Consider the following 24,771-nt stretch of genomic DNA (forward strand, 5'->3'; position numbering starts at 1 on the left):
ATGAAAACAACCCTGTTATTTTTGAACCTCTCCAAAATCTGCCTCCCAATCTGCTCCTTAGCGTCTCTGCTGCTATTGGGGGTCTGTAGAATACTCCCAATAGAGTGATCGCTCCCTTCCTGTTTCTGACTTCCACCCACACTGACTAAATGGCTGACCACTCCAGGACATCCTTCCTTTCTACAGCTGTGACATTGTCCCAGATCAGCAAAGCCACTCCCCTGTCTCTTTTACTTCCGTCCTTGTCCCTTTTGAAACATCTAAGCCCCAAAATATCCAGCAGCCATTCCTGCCCTTGCAAAAGCCAAGTCTTTGTAATGGCCACCACGTCATAGTTCCATGTACTTACCTATGCTCGAAGTTCATCACCCTTGTTCCTGATACTTCTCAGATTAAAGTAGACACTTCAGCTCATCCAACTGACTGCATTTTTACCCCTTCAACTGCCTATCCTTCCTCAGTCTTTCTACACCCTGCATCTACTTGTACACTAAATGCACCACCCTCTGACTTATCACTCTGGTTCCCATTCCCCTGCCAAACTAGTTTAAACCCTCCCCAACAGTTCTAGCAAATCTGCCCACAAGAATATTGGTTCCCCTTCAGTTCAGGTGTAACCTGAACCTTTTGTACAGGTCCTACCTTCCCCAGATGAGACCCCAATGATTAACAAATCTGAAACCCTGCCCCCTGCACCAATTCCTTAGCCACACATTCATCTGCCAAATCATCCTATTCTTACCCTCACTAGCACATGGCACAGGCAGCAATCCAGAGATCACTACACTTGTCCTGCTTTTCAGCTTCCTACCTAGCTCCCTATATTCCCTCTTCAGGACCTCATCTCTTTTCCTACCTATGTCATTGGTACCAATATGTACCACAACCTCTGGCCATTCACCTTCCCCCTTCAGAATGCTGTGGACTCAATCTGAGACATCCCTGACCCTGGCACCCAGGAGGCAACATGCCATCCAGGAGTCTTTCACATCCACAGAATTTCCTGTCTGCCCCCCTTACTATGGAATCCCCTATCATTACCACCCACCTCTTCTCCCCCTTCCCTTCTGCACCACACAACCAGACTCAGTGCCAGAGACCTGGTCACTGCAGCTTTCCCCAGTAGGCTCCCCCCCAGTCTCCTGTTATTGAAGGGAACAGCCACGGGGTACTCGGCACTACCTGCATATTCTCAGTCCTTCCCCTGACAGTCACCCAGCTACCTGCAACTTAGGAGTGACTGCCTCCCTGTAGCTCTTGTCTATGAATTCCTCATTATCCTGTAGGAGCTGAAGGTCATCCAGCTGCATCTCCAGTTCCCTAGCACAGTCTGTAAGGAGCTGTAACTGTATATACCTCATGCAGATGTAGATATCAGGGACATAATGTCTCCCAGAACTCCCACATCTCACAAGTTGAACACACCAGAACCAAAGCTCCCCACTCTTACATTGGCCACTCCACTTATACCTGCCTTCCCTTTATTTGCTGCTGTTAATAAGCCAATCAACAGGTAACAATTTGCAAATGTGCCTCATTTAGACTTTTGCAAGGTGAAACTCACAAGCACAGGCAGAGAGACTTACCTCTTTACAAAGGTCCCACTACAAATCTCGCTCCAACTCCCAACTCTGCAAGGTGAAACTCACCACGACAGTTTGTGTAGCCAGTTTTTCAGAAGTGTAAAATAATAACTGCAGATCATTTACTTTCTGACATTCCCTCAGCCCTGCTTGGGAGAACGTCCTTCACCTCTACAAGGACCCCATCCACTCCCACAAGATTGAGAACTTCACACACAGTGAATCTCAAAAGTGAGCCCCCCTGTAGTGCTTTAACATGGATTTATATCCTGCCCGTCACATAATTCCAGATTGTTCTACAGGTCCTCCCAGGTTATGAACGCCCGACTTATAGACATCCTGTACATAGGAGTGAGTGCTTGGGACATTGACAGGATGGATGGGGATGGATTTGCTGGCTGCTGCGGGGCTGCAGATATCTTCTGCTGGGTGGGAATGGGGATTTTCCATTATGTTATTCATGCCTGGATGGGTGAACAACGTCTTCTTGTATTACAGTGAGATCGTTAGAATTATTGGAAACAAATGATATAATAACATAATTGAACTAACATAAAAAGATCAGCTTACTGCTGATACCAAAGTGATGTTGTTGTAAAGCCAAACATAAGAACCTTAGATTTGGAGGCAAAAGTAGGCAACACTGCAGATCGAGTCTGCTCCGCCATTCAATAAGATCCTGGCTAATGCCTTACCTCATCCACTTTATTGCCTGATCCATTTCTGTTGACCCCTTTAGTGTTAAAAATCTGTTAAACTTGACCTTGAATGTACTCAAGGATCACAGCCCACTGAGAAAGAGTGTTCCAAAGATTCATAACTCCCTTCCAGACCTGACCCCTCCATAGCCCCTGGATTCTCCAGCCAGGGGAATGGCTCGCAGCATCTTCTTTGCCCATCCTATTCACAATCTAGTATGTTGCAATGAGGTCACTTGTCTTTGAAACTCCAGTGAATCCAGGCCAATCCTACTCACTCTCTCTTCATTGTGCAAACTCCTCATTGCAAGCAACTACATACTTCCTTAGGCTTGGAGACGAAAACTGCCCACAGTGCACCAGATGTTCTTCCACTAAAGCTCCACGTAATTAAAGCAACTTCTTCCCCTTATAGTAATCCAATTCTTTTGATAATAACATTTACCTTTCCAGATGTTTATTTACCTGCTGAAACTTTCTGCATTTCATGAACCAGCACAACACAAACAGGGAATAGTTCCTCATTGTCTAAAAAACATTAGGGCAGGCACGGTAGTGTAGAGGGTAGGCACGGTAGTGTAGTGCAGTGTAGCAGTTAGCATAACGCTATTACAGCGCCAGTGACCCAGGTTCAATTTCAGCTGCTGTCTGTAAGGAGTTTGTATGTCCTCTTCATGTCTGCGTGGGTTTCCTCTGGATGCTCCGATTTCCTCCCACATTCCAAAAGACATACGGGTTAGGAAATTGTGGGCATGCTATGTTGGTGCTGGAAGTGTGGCAACACTTGCGGGCTGCCCCCAGAATATTCTACACAAAAGATGCATTTTATTGAATTCCTCTGTATAAAGTATGAATAGCTTATGGCTGTCAACAGATCCTTGCAGCACCTGAATCATCACAATGTGCCAAATTAAAGATGACCAGTTTAATCCTGCTCTCTATTTTCTGTCATAGATTCATAGAATCATAGAAACGTACAGCACAGAAACAGGCCTGTTTGGCCCACCTGTTCCATGCCAACTATGTTGCCTATCTACACCAATCCCACTTGCTCGCATTAGGACTGTTTCCCTCTGTGTCATTCCTATCCTATCCCTGACCTGTCCTTTTAACAATTCTCTATCCCTGCTAATATGTTACCGTAACCCCATGAACCCTTTAAACAACTTTTGTACGTCTTTTGAAAAATCCACTGGTTCCCTAATGGCCTTGCTATTTACACTTCTTAAAAATTACATTAAATTTGCCTAATCTTCCTTAAGTCATGTTAACGCTGCCTAATCATATTATGATTTTCTAAGTTACTTGTTACAGCTTCTTAAAAACAGATTCCTACATTTTTCCTGCAGCTAGTGTCAGGCTAAAGTTAGTTTAACAGTTCAAAAACTATTGTCTTTTATTGACTACTTTCCCTTCCTTTCATTTCTAAAGGAGGAATGTTACATCTGTCGCCTTCCAGTCCACTGGGACTATTCCCCACACCGGGAATTTTGGAGGTTTACTATTATTGTATCAGCCACTTGTTTTAGAATCCTGAGGCACGGGCTTTCAGTTGCAGATCTTTTGGCTTTTAACCCCCAAAAATTCCTCCATTACTTTCTCCTTACTAATATTAGTTTCTATAAGTTTCTCACTTTCACTAGTCTGTCAGATCACCGCTATTTCTGCTGTCTACTGTGTCTTCTACATGAAGGCAGATAGAAAACTATTTGTTTAATGACTGTGCCCTAGATGAGCATCAATTTTTCACCCTCTCCTGTTTGCTAGGGACCATCTCCGAGAGTCCTGGACTGCAGCCTCCTGCTGCAGGCCTTGCCACTCATCTACCTGTCTACCTACAGGTCAAGTGTGGGGAGGCAGAGGACAGGAAGAGGAGGAAGACGGTTAGAATCAACTCCTGCCATTATATGTGGCAGGACCTCTGCATCTGTGACGCTGAAGAGTTTTCTGTGTGCTCCTGCAGTACTGTGGATTGCAGTAGGGTGGTGGGGAGGTGTTGGCAAAGATCAGGATACTTAAGAAAAGTACTGACCCTCTCATATCAGAATCACCTGGTGTAATGTTAGTTTATGAACCGTGGTTGGAACTCCCTCCTGTGTTACATAATTGAGAGGCTTCAGCTTCACAATCCTGTGGTACATTACACAGTGAGAAGCCACAGAGGTCAACACAAAGAGTAATCATCATCAAATTATTATTAATTATTGATGTACCCAGGGGATGAAGGGCCATTCCAAGAGTCAATATTCAATATTTTCGCATTTAGTGTTATTAATTTTTAAACCACTCTCAGGAATTATCCATCCCCAAGTGAATTGCTAAAGATGACAATATGTTAGCAGGGTTAACAGCCACTGGGATCCTGTACCAGTCTGTTTGTGCTAGTTCCTCCACCAGTGAGATTTACAATGTACACATTCTCACAAATATTGCTCACAGTAAGTTAGCACTAATGTAAAAATATACAATGCAGTTGCTTTTATAAATTAGTGCTCCCGGTACATGGAATTTAAAATTAATGGAATGAAAATTGTTCCAGGTAGCCTGACCTACGTACGTCCTCAATCACTGGAGTTCTGAGCTTGGAACACAGTTTTAGCATGATTTTATCTTATCCTACATCCAATCGTGCACTTCTGGACAGATTCACTCCGGTGCAGATGTGAAGATTCTGCTTTTGCAATTTGGCAATATTGACAGAAATTATTTTTAACTTGAGCAATTGACATTTTGTACAAATTGTTTCATGTTACCAAGGTAGGTCACTCTTAAATTCCTGGAGCTATTTTTACAGGGGGATTCAGCCATTGGGGGAGGGCATGGTGCTGGATCAGTCGGTGGGTGAGCTGGCTGGTGTATTGCAGAGCCACACAGATCAGGAAGGCAGCAGGTTGGCAGCAACTGATCTCTGCTGGGGGCAGCTGTGGAGGTACATCAGTTAGCTTTGGCACACCTGTGCAAGAAAGAAGCAAACCTGCTGGTCTAGAGCTTGTCGTCCCATTACTGATGCTGAATGGAGTATATCTGTTAGATAAAGGCTGGGGTAGGCTACACATGGTTGAAGAAACTAAAGGCACTCAGTCTTTAGGAATGTGGTAATCTATGTAGACACACACCCTCCTGTCTTCCATCAAGCACTTGATACATTCCCACTTTCCTTCATTCTGCAAACCCTGCCCTGAGCTTCACCCCAATGCCAAACACAGACGCTGACTTTACAAAAAATGGGAGGTCAAAAGCAGATACTCAGCGGGTGTCGACCACCTCCTCATATCTAGCCCTTAACCATCAACATTTCCCCTCCACAGCCTCCAACCTGATAGTTCCCCAACCCCGTACCTCCCATTTCTATCTCCTACCTGAGATCCACAAACAGGTCTACACTGGTAGGCCCATTGCTTCTGCCTGCTGTTGCCCCACTGAACGTATGTCCTCATGTTTTTAAGCAGTCCAGATGCAGGCTCTCGACTCAAAATATCGACTGTCCATTTCTCTCCGCAGATGTTGCATGACCCGCTGAGTTCTTCCAGCAGCTTGTTTTTTTGCATTTAAGTGGTTGATTTTACTCAGCACCAGAAGATGTGGGCTAGAAATTGGCAGGGATATGCACACAATGTTAACCCAGGCATTGCACGGGTCAATCCTGAGAACTAGACATCAGCAAAAGCCATGCTTTTTGAGTGAGCCAATGTATCACGTCCACTTCACCCAATGATGTACAGAACTGATTGATCAATGAAACAAAACCACATGCATTCCCACATCTTTAATGCCTCGTCTTATATATTTCAAAAAGTATATAGCTAAATGTTCTTAACCCCTTAAATGCCTTCATTATTTGTCTTTTTATCACTTTCTGGACATATCACATATTGTTTCAGACCATCAGGCAAGAAATAATTCCATTGGCAGCAAATCCAAGCAAACACGTTTCATCCTTGGAGTAATAACATGCAACAAATGTCACACTGAGGGTAATTACCAGCAACAAATTTCATACTGGAAGAATAACAGATAACAAATTTCACACACAGAATAATGATTGGGAATAATTTTAACATCTGGAGTAATCACAGGCAACAAATTTTACACCTGTCATAAACATAGGCAGCAATTTCCAGATGTGAAGTAATGACAGACAACAAATTCCACATTTGGAGCAATGTCAAGCAAGAAAGTTCACATCCAAAGTAATCACTGTCAAGAACACAAGAAAATAGGGGCAGGAGGAGGCCACTCGGCCCCTTAAGCCTGCCACACCATTCAATATGATCATGGCTGATCTGTGTGGCCTCAACTCCTGAGCCAGCTCCCCATAGCCCTCAACTCCCCAACCTTTCAAAAATTTATCTACCTCTACTTTAAACATTTGTAAAGGCTTTGCCTCCGGAGCCCACTGAGGCAAAGAATTCCACAGGTGTCACGATCATCTGAGAAAGTTTAAACTAGAGTTTAAACTAGAATTGTTGGGGGGTGGGATCCGTACTGGAGAGACTGGGGAAGAGATGTTTGGCTCTCAAAAAGAGGAGGCTAGGAGTAAGTACCATAGGCAGGTGATAGAGAGGGGACGTGTTCATACAGGCTTGAGATGTGTCTATTTTAATGCAAGGAGTGTTGTGAACAAGGCGGATGAGATTAGAGCTTGGATTGATACTTGGAGCTATGATGTGGTGGCCATTACAAAGACTTAGATGGCTTCGGGGCTGGAATGGTTGATTCAAGTGCCGGGTTTTAGATGTTTCATGAAGGACGGGGGGGAGGCAAGAGAGGTGGGGGAGTGGCACTGTTGATCAGAGATAGTGTCACGGCTGCGGAAAAGGTGGACATTGTGGAGGGATTGTCTTCGGAGTCTCTGTGGATGGAGGTTAGGAACAGAAGGGGGTCAATAATGGTGCTGGGTGTTTTTTATAGGCTGCCCAATAGTGACAGGGTTATTGAGGAGCAGATAGGGAAGCAGATCCTAGAAAGATGTGAGAATAACAAAGTTGTTGTGATGGGGGATTTTAATTCTCCAGACGGTGAGGGGTTTAGATGGGGTGGAGTTTGTTAGGTGTGTTCAGGAAGGGGCCTTGACACAGTATGTAGATAGACCTACAAGAGGAGAGGCTGTGCTTGATTTGATATTGGGAAATGAACCTGGTCAGGTGTCAGATCTCTCAGTGGGTGAACATTTTGGTGACAGCGATCATAATTCTATCTCCTTTACGTTAGCACTGGAGAGGGATAGGAACAGACAGGCTAGAAAGGTGTTTACTTGGAGTACAGGGAATTATGAGGCTCTCAGGCAGGAAATTGGAAGATTAAATTGGGAACAGATGTTCTCTGGGAAAAGTACGGAAGATATGTGGCAAATATTCAGGGTATATTTGTGTGGAGTTCTGCATAGACATGTTCCGATGAGACAGGGGAGTCATGACAGGATGCAGGAACCGTGGTGTACGAAGGCTATAATAACTCTGGTCAAAAGGAAAAGAAAAGCTTACAAAAGGTACAGAGAGCTAGGTAATGTTAGAGATCTGGAGGAGTACAAGGCTAAAAGGAAAGAACTTAAGAAAGAGATTAGGAGAGCCAGAAGGGGACATGAGAAGGCCTTGGTGGGCAGGATCAAGGAAAACCCCGGGCGTTCGACAAGTATGTGAAGAGCAAGAGGATGAAATGCGAAAGGATAGGGCCTATCAAGTGCAGCAGTGGGAAAGTGTGTATGGATCCGGAAGAAATAGCAGAGGTAGTTAATGAATACTTTACGTCAGTATTCACCACGGAAAAAGATCTGGGGGATGGTAGTGGGGACTTGCAGCGGCCTGAAAAGCTTGAGCATGTAGATATTAGAAAAGAGGTGGTGCTGAAACTTTTGGAAAGCATCAAGTTAGATAAGTTGCCGGGACCTGATGAGGTGCACCCCAGGTTGCTGTGGGAGGTGAGGGAGGAGATTGCGGAGCCTCTGACGATGATCTTTGCATCGTCCATGGAGACGGGGGAGGTTCTGGAAGATTGGAGGGTTGCGGATGTTGTTCCCTTATTCAAGAAGGGGAGTAGGGATAGCCCAGGAAATTATAGACCGGTGAGTCTTACCTCAGTGGTTGGTAAGCTGATGGAGGAGATCCTGAGAGGCAGGATTTATGAACATTTGGAGAGGTATAATATGATTAGGAATAGTCAGCATGGCTTAGTTAAGGGCAGGTCCTGCCTTACAAGCCTGATTGAATTTTTTGAGGATGTGACTAAGCACATCGATGAAGGGAGAGCAGTAGATGTACTGTATGTGGATTTCAGCAAGGCGTTTGATAAGGTACCCCATGCGAGGCTTATGGAGAAGGTGAGGAGACATGGGATCCAAGGGGACAGTGCAGTGTGGATCCAGAACTGGCTGGCCCGCAGAAGGCAAAGAGTGGTTGTTGAAGGGTCGTATTCTGAGTGGAGGTCAGTTACCAGTGGTGTACCTCAGGGATCTGTACTGGGACCCTTACTATTTGTGATTTTTATAAACGACCTGGATGAGGAAGTGGAGGGGTGGGTTAGTAAGTTTGCAGATGACACTAAGGTTGGGGGTGTTGTGGATAGTTTGGAGGGCTGTCAGAGGTTACAGAGGGACATAGATAGGATGCAGAGTTGGGCTGAGAAGTGGCAGATGCAGTTCAACCCAGATAAGTGTGAAGTGGTTCATTTTGGTAGGTCAAATATGTTGGCGGAATATAGTCTTAATGGTAGGACTCTTGGCAGTGTGGAGGATCAGAGGGATCTTGGGGTCCGAGTCCATAGGACGCTCAAAGTGGCTGCGCAGGTTGACTCTGTTGTTAAGAAGGCATATGGTGTATTGTCCTTCATCAATCGGGGAATTGAACTTAGGAGCCATGAGGTATTGTTGCAGCTATATAGGTCCCTGGTCAGACCCCACTTGGAGTACTGTGCTCAGTTCTGGTCGCCTCACTACAGGAAAGATGTGGAAGCCATAGAGAGGGTGCAGAGGAGATTTACAAGGATGCTGCCTGGAATGCGGAACATGCCTTATGAACGCAGGTTGAGGGAACTCGGCCTTTTCTCCTTGGAGAGACAGAGGACGAGGGGGGACCTGATTGAGGTGTATAAGATGGTGAGAGGTATTGATAGGGTAGATAGTCAGAGGCTTTTCCCCAGGGCTGAATTGGTGGCCACAAGAGGACATAGGTTTAAGGTGCTGGGGGTAGATATAGAGGAGATGTCAGGGGTAAGTTTTTTACTCAGAGAGTGGTGAGTGCGTGGAATGGGCTGCCGGAAATGGTGATGGAGGCTGATACGATAGGGTCTTTCAAGAGTCTGTTAGATAGGTATATGGAGCTGAGTAAAATAGAGGGCTATGGGTAAGTCTAGTAATTTCTAGGGTAGGGACATGTTCGGCACAGCTTTGTGGGCCGAAGGGCCTGAATTGTGCTGTAATTGTTCTATGTTCTATGTTCTAAAATAAATTTCTACACACTTCCTTTTTAAATGACTAGCCCCTTATCTTGTAACCATGGCTCCTCATTCTCCTCCTAGGTGAAACATCTCAACAATTGCACTGCCATTTCCCCTCAGGATTATCTCTAAATAAGTTGACCCCTCATTCTTTTAAACTCCAAAAAAAACACAGACCCAGCCTGTTTCACCTTGCTTGATAGGACAATCTTCTCATCCCAAATTTCAAACAAGCTTTATACTAAGGTTAATGGAAGGCATAGAATGTCTCACATTGAGTATTAGCTTGCATCGTATTTTAGATCGATTGCAATGGCTCAAATAGCATAGAGCAGCACAATACGTACCAATGGTTGAATTAGCTAAAACTCTAATTAGCAGAAATTCAATTAACTGCATCTAAATAATCCCCAGCAATTTATCTCTCTTGGTTTCTTTCTTCACATGCAAATGCAAATTTCAAAATTCAGCCAGAACAGAATGCAGGACACATAAATCAGATGATAGCAAGGTCAGCTCATCGAGCTGCATTTTGGCCTTCAGGACATTTAATAAACACTCCTGGTTCTGACTTGCATAGAGAGAATTTTTACACTGTGTCAGAGCCACCAGTATCTGAAGAATTATACACCAGCTTGCAACAGTATCATTAGGAACAAGAAAGTTAAGTCCAGGAGAGATCAGTATGGTCAACAGAAACCCTCTGTAAGATTGCTGATGGCAAACATCTGACATTTTACAGTTCTCTGGATTTTGATTTTTATTGAACATTCTTACACAATCCAATTAATATTCCATTCGGTCATCTCAGAATGATGTGTTATCCAAAGCAATGAGATTCTGCATGCAAGAGGCAAAGTTAAGTTAATTGATAGCAGAAAGAGAATGGGTCAGCACTGCCGGACTGGAGTAAGTTCACGCCTCCTGTCTAAAGGAGGTTGTAGCATCTCACCACTTTGCTTGCAGCTTCCAATTACTTGGATGTCAGGTGAATCCACTGTTCTCCAAGAGTCACATCATAACTGCAGCCTCACTCTGGTGACCACCTCGCCACAACCCCCCCCCCCACCCCACCCACCCCACAAGACTGCCAATACAGCTTGAAATGGAATTATGGGGGTCCTTTGCTTCCAGATTCATTCCAGTCTTAAAAACATGGATAAACTGGGAACAAGATTGAAAGTGATCAAGTTAGCACAGCATCATATGGCGCAGAAACTGGCCCTTCCACCCACTGTGACAATGCCGACCATCAAGTACCTATCTACACTGATCCCATTTGCCAGAACTTGGTCTGTAGCCTTCTATGCCTTGATGATTCAACTGCTCATCTCGAAGCTTCTTGAATGTTGAGAGATCCACCACCCACTCAGCAGTACGTTCCAGATTCCAACCACCCTCTGTGTGAAAACAGCTTTTTCTCAGAACCCCTCTAAATCTCTCACTCCTAGCCTTAAAACTATGCCCTCTGTTCAATGAAGAATCAAAGGAGCCCTCAGGCCATTCTGGTGTGGGATGGAGGTGAAAGGGCACTGGACATTGGAATGAGTCAGTTGGAACCAGGGAGCTGTTCTTATTCCAGTCTTCCAGTTAGCGTAACACAATTACAGCGCCAGCGACCCAGGTTCAATTCCGGCCGCTGTCTGTAAGGAGTTTGGACGTTCTCCCCGTGACTGCGTGGGTTTCCTCTGGGTGCTCCGGTTTCCTCCCATATTCCAAAGTCATACAGGTTAGGAAGTTGTGGGCATGCTATGTTGGTGCCGGAAGCGTGGCGATACTTGTGGGCTGCCCCCAGAACACTCTACGCAAAAGATACATTTCATTGTGTGTTTCAATGTACATGTGACTAATAAAGAAATCTTATATATTGCTTGATTCATATAACAGAGGACAAATTTCTACACTGACAGTTCACTTTGTAAAGTGCAACGAGATCTTCAGTGACTGGTTATCCTCCATTCGGGAAAATGAATTTCAACCACTTACTTGGTGACTGGATGACTTCAAAGTGCATAAAACTTAACTATAAAATCAGCCTTTCTACAATCAGAAGATCTGAAAGGATTTTTAATCATCACTTAGATTTTAAAAAAGGGAATCCCCTGCTTGTTCCACTCTCGCATCCGCCCCCTTCATTTCACAAATGAAAATTACTGAATTATATCTTGCAGATGAAGCCTTCACTACACCAGAAACCATCCACATTTCAAGGATTTGAGAGGGAGGGAGGCATGGATGTTTGTTTGTGAGATTGACGTGAGTAATATTTAATACAATTATTTTTGCTAAATGGTCAATGTTAGTGTATATTCAACATTGCAAGGTTGCACATTTAAATAAATTGTTTTTCTTCCAAAGAGACATTCTCGGTCTTATATAGCAAAATATCCAACCTTGTATAAACAAACACCATCATAACAATAATTCACATGGACAGATGCCATCACTTTGCTTGAACACAACATAATTGCATTGCACATCCTTCCCAGAATGCTGTCATCTTCCTTTAATAAAATCTCCTTTTGATTCTCCATTTATGCCAATTTCCTTGGGCTTTGCCTCCCCTTATTAACATATTCCTGCTGTCAACAAAATTGGTAACTCCAAATTAAAGGCCATCCATTATCTTTGCCACTTTGTAATTAGGTACAGAACCAATGTCCCTGAATGTGCATTATTGAACATTTGATTCACATTTCTTAATTTGATCATTTAAAATATTTAAATATTATCATTGAAAGCCACATTGAGCCCAGTAATCGTACAATGATGGAGAAGTTATTGAAATAAAATGTCTCATTAATACTTTTATTCTGTATGACAATACAGAAAAGTCATTTCAGTATTTCTGTAATTCCAATCATGCATGTCACTGTTAATGGCTGTCTAACAACAGCAGCAAGTTCTTCTTCTGGTTCACAAACTCCAAATGAACTAAACTGGATTCCAGGGTTCCATTTTGAAAATCCCAAATTCATTTTTGTTTCAGGTCCTGCATAAATCTCAGGATTGCAAATTGATAAAGGAAGACAAAGGTGGATACTTAAACCACAGTCAGATCTAAATCGTGCACCAACAGGGTCCCGTGTGACAGTGGATGTTGGCAGAAGCTGTCTGCCAGCCTTCAATCCTACACGCACAAGCTGATTTATATCTGGAGCATCTCTCCTCCTCAGTCAGCCAAGCACATGAAAATGTATTGAGAAAACATAGAACTTGCAAAAAAAAATCTTTACCTAATGTCACATACTTTGTGTAGATCAGAGCAGAGGCGACTGACGAGACCACTGTGGGACAAACCACGAGAGCCTGAGTGACAATCAGAACCAAGGACACTGGAAATGAAGGATCAAGAGCAGATACACTGTCCATTTTTACATTGCTGGAGCTTTGGTAACATCATCTTTCTGTTTGGTCCCCTTCCTGCTCCAGCAGTTCTGGACCTCTGTCGGGTCAGATACTGTGCTCTATCAGCGAAACTATATAACAGCTCTTTCAACTTTCATGGGAGAATATGGCTTGAAAGCAGCAGGGCCTTCACTGCCCACTGTGGATGAAGTGTGGATGAGGAATACAATCTTCTAAAAACAAATAGCAGGAATTGTTAGAGAGAAGTTGCCACCATTTTGGGAAGGCAAATCTTATATGCATCAATGATATCATAGAGATGATGACATTTATCTGTGTGCATTATCTTATTTAAAGGGCTCAGGATTCACTAATATGACATTCCTACCCTCCCTGTATGCTTCTGAAGCATTGACCACCTACAACAAGACCTGAAAGCACTGGAGAGGTATCACCCATGCTGTCGCTGCAAAATCCTTCAAATTCATTGGCAGGATAAGTGCACCAATGTCAGTCTCCTCTTCCAGACCAACATCCCCACTGCTGAGGCCCCAAAGACACTCAGCCAGCACTGCTGGGCACAGTACATTGTTTGTGTGCCTGACACCAGACTCCCAATTCAGTCATGGCAAGAGATTGCCAGATGTGACAAGGAAAAGATGCAAGGATGTTCTGAGAAGGTGTAACATCCCCACTAACTCTTGGGAATCCCTAGGCCCTGATAGCTCAAATGAAGGACAGCATTCCCATTGGCATTGAGAACCTATTGTCCATGTGTTGGAACACACAGAAACAAGAGGAGTGCACTCCCTCCCAGACTACCTATTCATCCATTCCATCAATCACCCATCACTCACCTGAGGTAGAGTTTACAATTCCCACATTGGCCTCATCAGCCACCTCAAAACCCATGGAACTGGAGAGGAACAAGTCACCCTTGCCCCCAAGGGACTGCCTAAGAAGATTCCTCTGCCTACTATAATAATATAAGTATTAACTCATTTATTTCAATGATGGTTTAATTTAAAAAAATAGTGAGGTCCAACTATTTCAATGCAGGTACATTCTCAACAACAGTGAGTATTTTTTTTCCTTTTAATCATTTGGTTCTTGACAGATCACCAGTTAATGAACAAAGGGTCAACCTCAGGCAATAGTAATCCAGTTTTTAAAAGGGATTTGCAGAAGCAAATTTTCTCAGTAGTTCAGGCACCGTACCTTAAGCAACTTGCATTGAGGAAATCATGCACAAACAGCCAGTGATTTTTCATATAATGGAGTTGTTTGTTGGGTACAGTTCAGCACTGGAATTAGAATCAAAATGTAGCCAATAGATCTGTGTCTTCAGGATGTAACAAATACCATCACTCCACACAGGAGAGATGTAACTATAGCTCTTAGGTACTCAGCACTGTGCTCCCACAGCTGTAAGAAATACACTTTATAGCAATTGAATTGGTATTTTCCATAAATAACACGCAACTATTACAGTCACATGGTACAAACACATCAATAAAAATCTAAATGACAATAAATAAATGTAAATAAAGGATCACTGCAGATTGCTGAGTTTGCAAACTGAAATCATAAATCAATGGAATACTATCTTGCATAAATCATTTCTGTTCTAGTGATGAAATGGTCAGAAATGTCTGAAAATACAGTGAGATCTACCAGCTAAGGACTTTCTTTCAGAACACTATCTCTAGCAGCAACCACAGCAGTGTATGTTGTCTGTTAATCCTCGCTATTAGTTAATATTATTTCACTCACAAATTAGTCTAATATTTTTACTTACCAGACTATTAACCCCAACCAAAAGATTTCAGGTCTTGCAATTGTAAAATAGAATATACAGGTGCAAAATTTATTCTAGTAGGGCAAGGAATGCCATAAAAAATATTGCAACATTTTGCTGGAATTATGTCTCATTCTTTAAAATAGTCTATATATGAGACCCAAAGCCAAATAAAATAAACGTTGGAAGGAAAATCTTGAACAGTGCTGTAAATTGGGTGATATTGGATTGGCAATCATTCCCAAACCAATTTTCTTTTCAATTCTTTTCTATTACTTCAATGGTAGAGATTTTCTTCCAGTCTACCTATTGTTTTACTGCTGGAACCTGGAACTGGAGCTGAAACCGTGAGATGTTGAGTTGTCTTTGCAATCAGCAACTGCTTTCATGGCCTAGACCCCTCGACAGAGACCCTGTATGCACTGGTCAGTGCTGCTGAGCTCACTGGGGGCCTTTGTTAATATGGTGTCATCCCTAAGGAGCAGGGAGATACCACTCCCTGTTATTGCTCCTAACAATTTTTTGTGCTTCTTCTTCTGGATGGCTAGAGAAAGGAACAGCTGAAAAGGGAAATGTTAAAGCTGTAGGCTGCGGTTGGATAGTCAGCTGATGACATCCAGCCTGATTAAGCTGATTACTTTGTCAGCAAAGAATTTGCAATGTGGTTCACTGATGGACCTCACTGCACATACCACTTGCCAAGCCCTTGATGTGTTCAATAAATATAAAATGCTGTAAAATTTTATGAAGAAAATCATTGACCTGAAGTGTTAATTCTGTTTCTCTCTGCATAGATGCTTTCTCTCAGATTTCACTCATCTGCAGCTTTTTTAAAAAAATATTTTTGTTCAATAAATAGGTTCACCTTCTGTGCCCTGTTGAATGTCATTTACATTGCACTTGGAAATGAAAGATCCCGACAGCTGGATCTCAAAGGTGGATGGCTTGGCTGGTGACCAGATGTCACACCAGCAACCCTCAGCATCCAGAATGCTTAAAGAAAGTTAGAGTGCATGTGCCAGGAAGGATTTCTTCATACAACAGGACTGTATGCAATCTTTCCTGCTCTATGCCAAGTTCTTGCAACAAATGTTTTCACTCTAGCAGTTGCATTTCTTCATTAAATTCACAGCCGCAATGAGAATATAAATGGCTCTTTACAATGCCAAGTAACCATTACACCAGTACTTCATTGCAGATTATTATTTGCCAAAAGAACACAAGAAAATGGGAGCAGGAGGAGGCCATTCACCAGTCCTCTCCACTATTCATCAAGTTCAAGGCTGATTTTCAACCTCAACACCATTTCCCTGCAATGGTCCCAATAGCCTTTGATTACCTTAATATCAAGAAATTTGTGGTTTGAATGGACCCAATGACTGAGCTCCATAGCCTTCTCAGGTTGAAAATTCCAAAGGCTCACTACCCCATAAGTGAGGAAATGGCTCTTCATCTCAGACCTAAAGGCCTACTCCTTATTTCCAAACCCTGCTACCTGGTCCTGGACTCCTCTGTCAGGGAAATATCTTCCCTGCATCTAGTTTGTCAAACAGTTTAAGAATGTTGCATGTTTGTCTAAATTCTAGAGAATGCAGTCTCAGTCAACTCAATCTCTCCTCCTATGGTAAACTCATCATCCCTGATACCAGTCTAATGAATCTTTGCTGAACTCTCTCTATCTACATCTGTACTTAGCTAAGGAGACCAAAACTGTGCACAATGCTCCAGGTGCAGTCTTATCATAGCCCTGTACAGTTGCATTAATACTTGCTTACTCCTGTATTCAATTCAACTCATAACATAGGTTAACACACCATTTGCCCACTTAATCAATTACTGCACCTGCTGGCCTTGTATACAAGCACACACAGGTTACATTGAACATCAATGTTGCCCAGTTTCTCACCATTTAACAAATACTCTGCTTTTCTGTTTTATGCACCAATGTGTCCAACTTCACATTTTCCCCTTTGTATTCTATCTACCAAGTTCTCACCCACTCATTCAGCTTATAAATATGCCCTTGATATCAATTTACATCCTCCATACTCACAATCCCATCCAGTTCAGTAGTGTCATCAGACTTGGAAATATGATATTCGGTCCCCTCAGCCAAATTGTTGATATAGATCATGAATAACTGGGGACCCTTGCGGTATACCACTTGCTACAGTCTGACAAGCTGAGAAAGATGAGTTTGTTCACACTTTGTTTTCTGCACAATAACAAGCTCTCAATGCACGTCAGTATATTAACCCCAATTCCATGCTGGAAGAACTCAATGCATCGAGCAGCATCTGTGGGTGAAAATGAATTGTTAACATTTCAGGTTGAGACCTTGCATCAAGACTGGTGATAAAGATCAGTAGTAATGTGATATCTGAGATAGATATTGGCCACAACAGTGGAAGAACTCTGGTTCTCTTCCAGTATTTAGTCCCTCTGGGATCTTTTATATCCAGCTGAGAGCACAGAAGGGACTAAGGTTTAATGTCCCAACCAAAACACAACACCTATGCTTGCGGCATTCTCTCAGAAATGCACAATAGCCTATATTTTGTGTACAAAGGTCTGGACCAAGACTTGAATGCATTGATTTTCTAACTCAGAAGCTACCACTGAGCCATGGCCATTAGGTGTATGTAGTAAAAGACCCAAGGTGAAATCCTTCCAAAAAAAACTAGATCCACCTTGCTAGTCCTGGAGTCATATAGCACAGAACTAGGCCCATAGGTCCACCATGTCCATGCTACCAATGAGCTATCTGCACAAATCCTTTTTACCAGCACTCAGTCCATTACCTTCTACGCCTAGGCAATTCAAAGGCACTGCTTCACGATCCAGGCAAGCAGCTCCACCCAATGCAAATCCTACTGATGCATATCTCAGCTCAACATTAAAGCAATGCCCAGTGAACCAAAGGAACTACTCATATCACGTAATGTTCTTATAAATTTAGGTAAAATCCCAGACCTCAGACTAGAGTGGTAATTAGTAATTGTAATTGGTTCATCATTGTCACATGTATTGAGATACAGTGAAAACCTTACTCCCCTAAAGTTGGGTGAGACTAGAACTAGAGGACACAGGTTTAGGGTGAAAGGTGAAATATTTAAGGAGAATCTGAGGGGGTACATCTTCACTCAGAGAGTGGTGCAAGTGTGGAACGAGCTGCCAGCGGAAGTGGTAGATGTGGATTCAATTGTAACCTCTAAGAGAGGTTTGGATAGGTACATAGATGAGAGGGGTTGGAGGGATATGGTCTGGGTGCAGGTAGGTGGGACTAGGCAGAAGATCAGGTGGCATGGACTAGATGGGCCAAAGGGCCTGTTTCTGTGCTGTGGTACTCTATGACTCTAAAATATAGTACAAAATGAAAAACAGTAACAGAATGCACAATATAGTGTTACAGTTACAGAAAAAGTGCAGTATAGTTAGACAAGTAAGATACAAGGGCCATGATGAGGTAGATTGAGGTATCAATAGTTCATCTTCATTATACAAGAGGTATAAAAGTGGGATAGAACCTGTCCTTGTGCCTGATGGTACGTGTTCTCAAGCTCTTGTACCTTCTGCCCATTGGAAGGGGGAAGAGAGAATGACCAGGGTGGGAGGAGTCTTTTATTATGTTGCTGCTTTACGAAGGCAGTGGGAAGTGTAGACAGAGTCAATGGAGGGGAGGCTGGTTTTCGTGATACACTGGGCTATGTTCACGACTCTCTGCAATTTCTGGCAGTCTTGGGCAGAGCAGTTGCCATACCAAGCTGTGATGCATCCAGATAGGATGTTTTCTGTAGTGCATCTATAAAAATTGGTGAGTGTCATTGGGGACATGCTGAATTTCCTTCGCCTTCTGAGGAATTAGAGATGCTGGCACGCTTTCTTGGGCATAGCGTCTACGTAGCTGGACCAGGACAAATTGTTGGTAATATTTACACCAAGGAACTTGAGGCTTTCAATCATCTCCACCTCGGCACCATTGATACAGACAGTGGCGTGTGCTCCACCTTGCTTTCTGAAGTCAATAACCAGCTCTCTTGTTTTGCTGACATTGAGGGAAAGGTTGTTGTCATGAGACCATGTCACTAGGTTCTCTGTCTCCTTCTTGTACTCCGTCTCAACATTGTTTGAAATCCGCTCCACTACAGTGGTGTCATCTGCAAACTTGTTGCTGGAGTTACAGCAGAATCTGGCCACACAGTCATGAGTGTATAGAGAGTAAAATAGTGGGCTGAGGACGCAGCTGTGTGGGGCACCAGTGTTGAGGATAGTCATGGCGGAGGTGTTGCTGCCTATCCTCACTGATTGCGGTCTGTTAGTGAGGAAGTACGGGATCTAGTTGCAGAGGGAGGTGTTGAGTCCCAGGTCTAGGAGTTTGAAGATGAGCTTGTTTGGAGTTATGTTATTGAAAGTAGAGCTGTAGTCAATAACTAGAAGTCTGATATAAGTGTCTTTGTTATCCAGATGTTGCAGAGATGAGTGTAGGGCCAGGGCGATGGAGTCTGCATGGACCTGTTTAGGCAGTAGGCAGTGGGTCAAGGTTGCCTGGCAGGCTGGCGTTAATGCGTGCTATGACCAGCCTCTCACACCATTTGAACTATTACTGCCCCATAAATTTGAAGCAAGATTCAAAATCTTGGCAAATTGTTTACATGCCACTGCAATTTCTCTCTCTCCATCGTAGATCAGCTGATACAGAAAATCATAATCATGTGCTCCAAGTACAAATTTTCTAAAACAAAAACCATTAATTTAGAAGCAAGTTATGTCATCATGGTGATATTAAGTTAAACTCCTAGTTATTTTATGATAAAGGTGGTATTATATTGGTGTTCTCTCAATGTTTTGGGCATATCTGGTACAGTTCAGCGCTGTGTCCATGCACGTTTGACACCATATGCATTTGTTCAAACTGATTGAATGCCCCAGTTTCTTCCGTACAGGCTCAATTGATATGTATAACCCAGACTGGACCTCACCCAAATGACACTCCATTACATAGAAACACAGAGCCTACAATAAAGAGATGAACTATTCAGCCCAGCCAGTCCACGCTGGTGTTCACATTCCACACATGCCACTAACCCTTCCATAGAACTTTCACCTCATTCTCCTTTATGTTTATCCAGATTCTCTTTAAAAGCAGCAATGAAATTTACCCCAACCACTCCTTGCTGTGACATATACCACATTAACACTAATCAAAGGATAAAAGTCTATCTTTTCAATTAAGTTTTCTTTCAATTTTTACTTCTCAATCACCAACTTATTTCATCCCCTCACCCTGTCACTTTGCCACTGTTTAATTTAAGTGCCCTTCAAATAAAGCATTATATCATATAACAGATAGCACATCATCCTGCTCCAGTGGTTAGCTATGTGGATTTGATCTGTGCTGTAAGATGACAAAGTCTAATTTCTGTAAATAAAACATAAGCCTAGGATTTAAATACTGCTGGCTGTGGAAAGTTTGCTAACTGAGAGATGCTTGTAAGTTCCAACTTCACGAGAATTGATTGCCTCCTTAACAAGCCACCTCCATTAAACTACTCACGTGAAGTATCATTGGATCATCTAACATTTATAAATTAATTAGTTGCCCACAAAATTAATAACTTACCAGATTTAACTTTCTCATATAGAATTTCTTTATGCAAAGGATTGTCAAAGTATCTATGGTGCATAGCTGCATTTTGTAGATGGTACACAGTACAGCCATGATGCAATAGTGGTGGAGGGAGTGTACGTGTAGGCTGCAGTACTGAGTGCCAGTCATGTGAGTTGCCTTTATCCTAAATGGCATAAAAGTTCTTGTGTGTCTTTGGAGTGTGACTCATACAGACAAACACTGTCTTTGTTTATGGTAGAATGGTTCTGGAGAATCAGGAGGTGACTTGGGAGGTGAGTCTCTTGTGGCAGGATACCTCACCTCTAACCTCTTATAGCCAAAGCATTTAAGAGAAAATGCCTATAATGATGTGCAACTCATGCTGCAGTGATAATGAACTGTATGACCATGTCACCCATAAAACAACTAAAACATTTAAAATATTTTCCCTCTTATGGGAGCTCAAAGAAATACTCGATGATGAAAGAAGCAGATGGTAATGTTGACAGGGTTAGAGGAAGAAGGATGTGAGGAAGCTCCTATATAGGAATCTCTGCATGACCAAACAGACTACAAAAAAATCAGTTCATGCAGTAATCCAAAATAATTCATCCAACTGGATCTTCAAATCTCTACCAAACCGATCTGATCACCGCTGCTTGCAGAGTCTTGTTATGTAGAAGTTGGCTTCCAAATATTGCAACACAACTGCCCTTCCAAAGCACACATGAACACAAGAAAATAGAAGTAGGAACAGGTCATCTGGTCCCTGCCCTGCCGTTCAGTGTGACCATGGCTGAACGACATCATCTATGCTAGTGGCTGTATGGTGCTTTGGGAAGTTCTGAGATCATGAAAGGTATTTTACAAATGAAAGTCTTTCCTTCTTTCTTTTACTATTCAATTACATCTTAAGTACAGATGATACCTATTTCAACATATGCAAAACTCCAGCCACTTTGAAGTTCTGTTGATATCAGCATTAAAGTTCTCAGTTAAAATGCCTAAACTGGTCAGTTCCTTGCGGGATAGAAATGGTCTAATTTTACCTGCTTGATCAGTGTGATGGTGCCATCATGAAATCTGTAACTTTCAGGTAATCATCCTAGTTAAGATTGTCTGCAAAAAAAACAGCAGCCTTGGGTCAGAAAGTTACCAGTACACAAATGAGAAGACTTCTCATGATCCTACATATTTCAATCAAGTTGCCCCCTCACTTTTCTAAACTCCAGTGGATAAAAGCCCAGCCTGTTCAACTTTTGTTAAACAGACAACTGACCCATTCCAGTTATATGACGTGCAAATACAAAACTATATATCTAGTAGATGTGTGAGATTTGAAAGTAACCCAAGGCACTTATCCAATTTATTTTCTTCCTTCACTCTACAACATGATGATAGATGAGAAGAGGCTTACTAGACTGTTAACTGGTACGGGTGGTTTGTTCTCTGAAGGAAAGTTGAACAGGATGGGTTACATCCACTGGAGTTTAGGAGAATGTGAGGCAACTTGACTGAAATATGTATGATCCTGAGAGGTCTTCACAGGATGGATGCAGAGAGGATATTTCCTCTTTTGGGAGATTCGAGAACTGAGGGTCACTATTTAAAAATAAGAAATCACCTATTTAAGAGAAGGATGAAGTCAAACCTTTTCTCCCAGAGGGGCACGAGTCTATGGAACTCTCTTCCTCAAATAGTGGGTGGTGGTGGTGGTGGTGGTGGATACAGTCTTTAAATATTTTTATGGTAGAAGTAGATGGATGTTGATAAACAGAGGGGTGAAAGTTGACTGGGGCAAGGTGGGAACTCAGAGCTGAGGTTACAGTCAGATCAGGCCTGGTCTTATTGAACAACTGGGCAGGCTGGAGGGCCTTAGTGGTCTACTTCTGCTCCTAGTTTTTATGTTCATATGTACATAAGCACATGGGGTGATATGATCTATTAGGGACATGATAACACTGATGTGCAGTTCTACCCACCGCATGATAAATAATTTTGTGTGGGCTCTGATAAAGCTGATTAGGGTATTTAAAATACACATTGTAAACAAAGAATGCAATCAACAACTGTAATCTGGTAACACAACTGTCTTTATTAATTTTTTCAGTGTCAGTATCTCTGGCATTTATTGCACATCCCAAGTTGTCCTGCCTGTTAAGAGTCAACCACAACAAAGAGTCATTGACCTGAAATGTTAACTCAGTTTCTTTTACCACAGGTGCTGCCCAGCCTGCTGACTGTTTATAGCATTTTCTGTTTTTATTTCAGATTTCCAGCATCTTCAATATTTTGATTTTCACAACTAATCTTCTATCTCAACACTATTTTCTTGCCCTATCCTCATAGCCCTTGATATGCAGAAACCTGTCAATCATAGTCTTAAATGAAATCAATGATTTAGCCTCCATGGTCTTTTGGAGTTGAGAATTCCAAAGATTCACCACTATTTGAGTGAAGAAATTTCTCTTCATCTCAGTCTTATACGGTCTACTCCTTTTTTGAGGCTGTTACCTCTATTTCTTAGCCGGGGGAAGATTCTCAATGCATCTACCTTAATGAGTTCTCTAACTAGTTTGGATGTCTCAGTGATGCCAACTCTCATTCTTCACAACTCTGGATAATAGAGGCATAGCCTGCCCAATCCTTACTCATATGATAGACCTGCCATGCCAGGAATCAATCTGGTGAACCTTGGTATTGGGTTATTATTGTCACCTGTATGGAGGTACAGTGAAAAACTTGTCTTGCATACCAATCGTATGCAAGATCAATTCATTACACAGTACATTGAGATAGTACAGGATAAAAACAATAACAGAATACAGAGTAAAGTGTCACAGCTACAGGGATGTGCATTGCAGGTAGACAATAAGGTGCAAGGTCATAACAAGGTAGATTGTGAGGTCAAGAGTTTTCTCATCATATAAGGAAACCATTCAATAGTCTTATCACAGTGGAATAGAAGCTGTGCTTGAGCCTGGTGGTATGTGCCTCAGGCTCCTGCATCTTCTGCCTGATGGGAGAGGGGAGAGGGGAGAAGAGAGAATGACTCGGGTGGGTGGGGTCTTTGATTATGCTGGCTGCTTCACCAAGGCAGCGAGAGGTATAGACAGAGTCCGTGGAGGGGAGGCTGGTTTCTATGATGTGCTGGGCTGTGTCCACAACTCTCTGCAGTTTTTGTGTGAGCATCAAAGGGGACATGCCAAATTTCTTTAGCCTCCTGAGGAGCTAGAGGTGCTGGTGAGCTTTCTTGGCCATGGCGTCCATGTGGTTGGACCAGGACAGGCTGTTGGCGATGTTCCCTTCAAGGAACTTGAAGCTCTCAACCCTCTTGACCTCAGCACCATTGATGTAGACAGGTGCATGTACACCATCCCTTTTCCTGAAGTCAATGACCAGCTCTTTTGTTTTGCTGACATTGGGGGAAAGGTTGTTGTCATGACACCCTGTCAATAAGCCCTCTATCTCCTTCCTGTACTCCGACTCATCATTATTTGAGATACAGCCTACTACGGTGGTATCATCGGTGAATGTTGGAGTTAGAGCAGAATCTGGCCACACAGTCATGAGTACATAGGGAGTAGAGGGCTGAGGACTTTCTTTGCACTCCTTAAGATGAGGAGACTAAAATAACACACGGTATTCCAGGTATGATCTCACCAGGGTCCTAAGTGTAAGACATCTACACTCTCATATTCATACCCTCATGTAATAAAGGCCAACATATCATTTGTTTTCTTAATTACTTGCTGTTGCTGCATATTAGCTTTTTGTGACATGTACAAGGATTTCAAGGCCCCTTTGAATGTCATCATTAGCAATCTCTCACCACCTAAAAATACTCAGCATTTGTTTCCCAGCTGAAGTGAGTACCCTCGCATTTTTCCGCACTCTACTCCTATCTTGTTGTCACTTGCTCACTCAGCTTGTCTGTGCCTGCTTGAAACCTTCTTGCCCCCCCCCCCCCATATCATGACTCACATTCCAATTTAGCTTCGTGTCATTAACAAACTTAGAAATGTTACATTAGGTTCTCCTTTTTAGGCAGGCACGGTAGCATAGTGGTTAGCATAATGCTTTACAGCGCCAGCGACCTGGGTTCAAATCCGACCACTGTCTGTAAGGAGTTTGTACGTTCTCCCTGTGTCTGTGTGGGTTTCCTCCGGGTGTTCTGGTTTCCTCCTGCATTCCAAAGACGTACGGGTTGGGAAGTTATGGGCATGCTATGTTGGAGCTGGAAGCGTGGCGACACTTGCGGGCTGCCCCCCAAAATCACTACGCAAAAGATGTATTTCACTGTGT

General features: G+C 42.8%; 1 protein-coding gene across 1 annotated transcript in view; it reads right to left on the bottom strand.

The window, feature by feature from the left end:
• Positions 1-13,972, bottom strand: part of scml4 (Scm polycomb group protein like 4) — a 102,541-nt gene extending 88,569 nt beyond the window's left edge. The window contains exons 1-3 of the mRNA XM_052025440.1: positions 13,918-13,972; positions 12,963-13,047; positions 10,610-10,714 (exon numbers count right to left, since the gene is read on the bottom strand). Of these exons, the coding sequence (XP_051881400.1) occupies positions 10,610-10,714; positions 12,963-13,047; positions 13,918-13,972 (245 nt within the window). The remainder of the gene's footprint in view (positions 1-10,609; positions 10,715-12,962; positions 13,048-13,917) is intronic.
• Between the last annotated feature and the right edge of the window lie 10,799 nt (positions 13,973-24,771).

This window comes from Pristis pectinata, chromosome 10 (genome assembly GCF_009764475.1).
Source record: "Pristis pectinata isolate sPriPec2 chromosome 10, sPriPec2.1.pri, whole genome shotgun sequence".
Classification (NCBI taxonomy): Eukaryota; Metazoa; Chordata; class Chondrichthyes; order Rhinopristiformes; family Pristidae; genus Pristis; species Pristis pectinata.